This window comes from Myxine glutinosa, chromosome 4 (assembly GCF_964187855.1).
Source record: "Myxine glutinosa chromosome 4, kmMyxGlut1.1, whole genome shotgun sequence".
NCBI lineage: Eukaryota > Metazoa > Chordata > Myxini > Myxiniformes > Myxinidae > Myxine > Myxine glutinosa.
This window is the reverse complement of record NC_136264.1, coordinates 9921471-9928530: the sequence shown is the minus strand read 5'-3', so window position 1 is coordinate 9928530 and position 7060 is coordinate 9921471. Positions and strand designations below refer to the sequence as shown.

At 42.8% G+C, this 7060-nt stretch overlaps 1 protein-coding gene across 1 annotated transcript; it reads right to left on the bottom strand.

Annotated features, from left to right (window-relative positions):
• Positions 1-426: 426 nt before the first annotated feature.
• Positions 427-2033, bottom strand: LOC144891501 (uncharacterized). Its single transcript, XM_078775121.1, has 2 exons — positions 1855-2033; positions 427-1716 (listed from the first exon to the last, which is right to left on the bottom strand). The coding sequence occupies exons 1-2, from the start codon at positions 2008-2010 to the stop codon at positions 868-870; spliced, it is 1005 nt and encodes a 334-aa protein (XP_078631247.1). The 5' UTR covers positions 2011-2033; the 3' UTR covers positions 427-867.
• Between the last annotated feature and the right edge of the window lie 5027 nt (positions 2034-7060).

The window sequence follows — 7060 nt, the reverse complement described above, 5'->3', positions numbered from 1 at the left end:
AAACCACTTTTGCACTTGTAGTAGTGTGGAAAAAACACTTTTTGCACTTGTGATAGTGTTGAAAATCCACTTTTCGCACTTGTGTTAGTGTTGAAAAACCACTTTTCGCACTTGTGTTGGTGCAGGAAACCACTTTTGCACTCGTATTAGTGTGGAAAAACCACTTTTCGCACTTGTGTTAGTGTTGAAAAACCACTTTTCGCACTTGTGTTAGTGTTGAAAAACCACTTTTCGCACTTTTGTTGGTGCAGGAAACCACTTTTGCACTTGTATTAGTGTGGAAAAAACACTTTTTGCACTTGTGATAGTGTTGAAAAACAACTTTTCGCACTTGTGTTAGTGTTGAAAAACCACTTTTCGCACTTTAGTCTAGTAGGAAGACTAGGTCCCCCTGCACCCCCCGGAGATATACTTCTAATCAGTGTTTCTAGATTGGAAAAAATGTGTAGAAAATGACTAGCTATGGCCCCAAGCTGAAAAAATGTCCCACATACCATTTTTATGCAAATTACTGCTGCCATTATCAAAAAAACGATTTTTGACATATCTCAGCCAATATTGCAGATAATTGAAAAATGAAGGTGTCTAGACCCATGTTTTGAAGGGCATAGATCATGATAGAACTATTCATAACATGATTACATGTGTCTATGGTATACTAGTATGCTAATTAGTGCTTTATTTACAAAATAATCACAGTTTTACGAAATAATAGACTCATATTAAGGTCCGTCTACACAGACGTTAACACAAAGTTTTATTTTTCTAAATATTACAACTGTCAAAATAGTCCTAGCACTCAATGTGACCACTCTTCTCTTGCTTGTTTTAGATAAACATCATTAGCATTAGTGATTCTACACTGAGTCAGTCATCATCATTTTCATCGAAATCGTCAGAGTCAAACTCTTCTTCTCCTTCCTCTTCCTCCTCCTCTTCGTGCTCTCCTGTGTTCAGAAGATCCACCAGTGAGGTTGGTAGGATGGGACCACTGGACCACATTGGTTTCAACAGTCCTTCATCAGTCCTTATCCATCCTTGCTCCTCATAAGGTTTTGGCTTTTCGATGATAGGTTGATCGGCTCTTTTGTACAATGCTACGCGGTGGTTCACACGCTGGATGTGCGGCTTCAGGGCAGACTGGCATGGAGGAAGGCGAGCCAGATCAACCTTGGACTTGGATGTGAGGGTCTTGTCCTCTCCCACCATTTTTCGTAGCAGCTTGGCACGGACAATGTCCACTGATGACTCGCGACTCTGGCCGTACATCACACAGGTGAATTTTTCTAACTGCCTCTCCACCTCAGGGTTGGCATCCCAGTTGTCACCCAGTTCACCGAATGCCCTGTGAAACCTGGGATTCTTCTCCAGCTTTTTCAAGGGCCCGACTTTTCCCTTCCCTTTGAAGGCACTGGTGCAGTCTTCTCCGCTGAACACATAGTACCCCAGGAGAGTGGCACAGTAGTCCTCTCCCAGGGATTCTGCCAGCTCAGAGACGTTGACAAGTTGGCGATGCTTCCCTGACCCTGTATCCAGGTACACCGTCAGCTTGATGTTGTGGGCATGGTGGAGCAGGATCAGGAGGATGTCTGTGTCCGGTGTTCTGACTACAGCGTTCTTGTATCCGATGGTAGCAGCATGATGGAGGTACAGAACCACCCTGGTATCAGTCTCTTCCTGGTTGCTGTAGATCGTGGGGAGTTCACGTACCTCGACCTGAAACACAAAAAGGCACCGCATTTCAATCACCAGTCACTGCCAGTTTCAGATCTAGACAAACATCACAGGTAATCACCTTTTTTTCAGGAAAAATTACAAATTGAATCGCCATTCACGAAGGGCTTTCAATTTTACCTTGCCATTCGTTGAGGCAAGTTGGTGGGCCTTCCCCTCCACGATCAGCACAGCCATCTCTGTTCTCTCCAGCCTGGTAGCTGCCTCTTGTCCACTCCACACTTTCAGAAGAAGCTGGCACATCTGCTTTTTGTTGTCGTCATTTGCAAGGAACATTTTGAAGTCATATGGCTTCCTGGTTGCTGACCCATCTCTGACCCACCTCAGCAGTTGCTGCCTCGGAACGCTTCAGTAGCTCACGAACAACTGCGTTGTCTGTGATCGGTTGGTGAATAGGCGTGCAGTAGTCGACTGTTGATTTGCTGGGTGGGGGAGAACCAGTTGCAGAGGTGAAACCCCCTAGCCCAGGCACAGGCTGCAGGCCACAGCTTCCGATGTATCTGATGAAGAGCCAGATGTAGTACTCTTGCATCGTAGTGGCATAGACTGTGTCATTCTCTGCTGGCGGTGTGAATGATGAGCCTTCAGGGAACTTCGGGCCAACGCGAGTAAAGTGCAAGGGTGGGAGAGTTTTTGGTGTGTCGACCTTCAGGCTACGCTGTTGTGACCTATTGATGGTAGGTAGCATTCGGTCCTTGCTGCTCTCGAACCCGGGCTTGACCTCCTGCACCATGATTCCTCCAGCACTGTTTACAATGTTGCTGCCGTGCACACTGGTAGTGGTTTTATTCAAGTTGTCCCACTCACAGTGGAATACAAGGTTGCCCTCTCCTGTCACAATTTGTGGTGTACGATAAGTTGAGACTTCATCCAGGACCTTGGCGAGAGCAGTTTCCAACTCCAAGGCGAAATCGTAGCTCTCAGAGTGTCCAAGCCTGTGTAGTATTGTGGTGAGCTGTTTGCTTCGGAACAGGTGCCTTACAGTCACACAGAGGAGAATGTGCTTTGGTAACTTCCATTTTCCATCTGACACTGCACGGCACAGATCTTGTCCAATGGAGAAGACCAGATGCTTCACCTTTTCTGTCTCGATGCCCTCCTTGCCAGTCATTAGCACGCTGAGAAAGCGGACAAGGTCTGGAGGTAGGATGTCTTCAGGATTGAGCTCCATGTCTTCAGCTGTTGGTGGCCATGGTTGGTCTTTACACTCTCTGAAAGCCTGTAGAATACCCTGGCGAAGTTGGAGGGCAACATTTTGGTTCTTGTTTGTGCTTCCGAGTGTGAATGCTCGTGCGAGAGCATTGGAAACTGTTATGTTTGAGCTGTGCACAAGCCAGAAAGAAATGACATCACATTTGTCATGATCAACCTTCGTGAAGTGGATATGCTCCTTGATTGGGTCATTCTGTAGGCGTTTCAGTAGTTTCTCTGACCGATAATTTGAGTTCTCATATCCATTCAGTTTCAGTTCCTCGACATAGAGCAAGCGCAAGGAAGAAAGCTGTAGAACTTTATTCTGCTGGATGACCTGGGTTTGAATGTGTTCCAGTACTGAGTTGAATGCCTTTTCATGGGCGGCTGACATGCAAGCCTGCTCCTTTGGTGCTTCGGCTCTGTGAATCGCACGCTCATAGTTGTAGAATGCTGTGCGGAAAGCTTTAAAACATGACGGATGGTGTTTGGCCTCACATGCAAAGAGGTCTTTGTTTTTCACCTTTCGATGGAGTCGATAGAGACCCATTTTCTCAGCCCGTGTTTCGATTTGCTCCCATGCATTTTCTTTGTTTTTAAAGGATGGGAAGGTTGTAGGCCTCTCAGTATTGCGATGAGCATCTTTGGTCTCAACTTTCTCACAAAATATACACTCTGGCGGGAAGATGGGTTCAGCAGAACCTCCTGGTTTACGAGGAGAGTGATGCCATGATGAGGTTGATGGCCCTGGTTCTGTATCATCTCCCAGACGATGAAAGTGGCGGACAAAGTGCTTATAACACTTGCTGTGATATCCTACTCTTTCTAGGTCATCAGGAAGAGTTGCCGGGATCTGATCACATACTGATTGCATACGACATGGGGAGTCATGCGGTTGGTTGAGACGTCTATCCCGGATCTTTTGAAGCAGTTGCAGTTTTTCTGAAGCAGATCCTTTAATTTTACGGAGGGGCGTGAAATCCCCATGATCAGACATGGATGGTACATGAAGGATGCATGTAGGAGGAGAGCTTTGGGCTGCAGGTTCTACACTCCGTTTTCTTTTGGGCATGCTTGCTGTCGATGTCTACCATCACTGTTAAATGACAAATAAGAAATCACGAATGATGTTAAAAGTGCCTGTGAAAGGAGGCTCTGAGTTTTCAGTGAGGTAACAGAGGTTCTGAGTCATGTTCTACACTAGGGTACTTTTTAGCTGACTAAACCATGTTTAGTGGCATCAAAAGTGCTAATAGCTAAAACATCTAAATTCTTCCACACTAACGTTAGCTATCTAGGCCAATGAAACATTGTGCTAAGTTACTGTAGCTAGCTCAGCTGTCGTGCCTCTTTCTGGTTCAATTCATATACAGAAGTCAACAGATATGTCTCATGTTTGGCATTAACAAAAGTTTAAGTTACACCGACATTAGGAACATACTGTACATAGATGAGGCTAGCTTTAACGTTAGCTAACATGGTGCTAGCTGGCTCAGCTGTTATTCTGCCTGTTTATGATTTCATGCAGAAACTGAAGTCAAGAGTGTGAGTAACATTATAGTTAGCATCTTACCTGGCTAGATTGGAGGATGAATACCAAGAACAACACACAGATGGAATGGAAGACTGAACTTTCAACTGAGGTATTCAATAACATCAACGTTACCAATTGATACGAGCGCGCGACATTACCAATTGATACGAGCGCGCGAGCGCGCATGTTACATGGATGGAAATGTAAAATGGCAGCTATAGCAGCACTAATTTGGATCTCTAGTCTGTCATTTCTGCACTGTGATTGGATAACATAAAAAAATATGTTTGGGAGTTAACAGCAGGAGTTGGTAGATTTTACGTGGGCTGGGTGAGAAACCTTTAAATAAGCAAGTGAAAATCTCTCGCAATACAAAGTCAATGGTGGGAAGAAAAGTTGAGTGGTACCAATGTTACTGCCAATGTCCCGCCCCTATGCAAGACTCAGGAGCATCTTGTTGACATTTAACCTTGAAAATACCTGGGTTTAGACCCCTTATGTACCATGTTAAGTTATCTGCAGTATTAACGTATCCTTATCATTTGTAAAACTGATTATTTTGTAATTACAGCATTAATATGCATACTAGTATACCATAGACACATGTAATCATGTTATGAATAGTTCTATCATGATCTATGCCCTTCAAAACATGGGTCTAGACACCTTCATTTTTCAATTATCTGCAATATTGGCTGAGATATGTCAAAAATCGTTTTTTTGATAATGGCAGCAGTAATTTGCATAAAAATGGTATGTGGGACATTTTTTCAGCTTGGGGCCATAGCTAGTCATTTTCTACACATTTTTTCCAATCTAGAAACACTGATTAGAAGTATATCTCCGGGGGGTGCAGGGGGACCTAGTCTTCCTACTAGACTTACTTGTGTTAGTGTTGAAAAACACTTTTCGCACTTGTGTTGGTGCAGGAAACCACTTTTGCACTTGTATTAGTGTGGAAAAACCACTTTTTGCACTTGTGTTAGTGTTGAAAAACCACTTTTCGCACTTATGTTAGTGTTGAAAAACCACTTTTCACACTTTTGTTGGTGCAGGAAACCACTTTTGCACTTGTATTAGTGTGGAAAAAACACTTTTTGCACTTGTGATAGTGTTGAAAAACCACTTTTCGCACTTGTGTTAGTGTTGAAAAACCACTTTTCGCACTTGTGTTGGTGCAGGAAACCACATTTGCACTTGTATTAGTGTGGAAAAAACACTTTTTGCACTTGTGATAGTGTTGAAAAACCACTTTTCGCACTTGTGTTAGTGTTGAAAAACCACTTTTCACACTTGTGTTGGTGCAGGAAACCACTTGTGCACTTGTATTAGTGTTGAAAAACCACTTTTCGCACTTGTGTTAGTGTTGAAAAACCACTTTTCGCACTTGTGTTAGTGTTAAAAAACCACTTTTCGCACTTGTGTTGGTGCAGGAAACCACGTTTGCACTTGTATTAGTGTGGAAAAAACACTTTTTGCACTTGTGATAGTGTTGAAAAACCACTTTTCGCATGTGTTAGTGTTGAAAAACCACTTTTCGCACTTGTGTTTGTGCAGGAAACCACTTTTGCACTTGTATTAGTGTTGAAAAACCACTTTTCGCACTTGTGTTGGTGCAGGAAACCACTTTTGCACTTGTATTAGTGTGGAAAAAACACTTTTCGCACTTGTGTTAGTGTTGAAAAACCACTTTTCGCACTTGTGTTAGTGTTGAAAAACCACTTTTCGCACTTTTGTTGGTGCAGGAAACCACTTTTGCACTTGTATTAGTGTGGAAAAACCACTTTTCGCACTTGTGTTAGTGTTGAAAAACCACTTTTCGCACTTATGTTAGTGTTGAAAAACCACTTTTCGCACTTTTGTTGGTGCAGGAAACCACTTTTGCACTTGTATTAGTGTGGAAAAAACACTTTTTGCACTTGTGATAGTTGTGAAAAACCACTTTTCGCACTTGTGTTAGTGTTGAAAAACGACTTTTCGCACTTGTGTTGGTGCAGGAAACCACTTTTGCACTTGTATTAGTGTGGAAAAAACACTTTTTGCACTTGTGATAGTGTTGAAAAACCACTTTTCGCACTTGTGTTGGTGCAGGAAACCACTTTTGCACTTGTATTAGTGTGGAAAAACCACTTTTCGCACTTGTGTTAGTGTTGAAAAACCACTTTTCACACTTGTGTTAGTTAAAAAAAACCACTTTTCGCACTTGTGTTGGTGCAGGAAACCACTTTTGCACTTGTATTAGTGTGGAAAAAACACTTTTTGCACTTGTGATAGTTTTGAAAAACCACTTTTCGCACGTGTTAGTGTTGAAAAACCACTTTTTGCACTTGTGTTTGTGCAGGAAACCACTTTTGCACTTGTATTAGTGTTGAAAAACCACTTTTCGCACTTGTGTTGGTGCAGGAAACCACATTTGCACTTGTATTAGTGTGGAAAAACCACTTTTCGCACTTGTGTTAGTGTTGAAAAACCACTTTTCGCACTTTTGTTGGTGCAGGAAACCACTTTTGCACTTGTATTAGTGTGGAAAAAACACTTTTTGCACTTGTGATAGTGTTGAAAAACCACTTTTCGCACATGTGTTAGTGTTGAAAAACCACT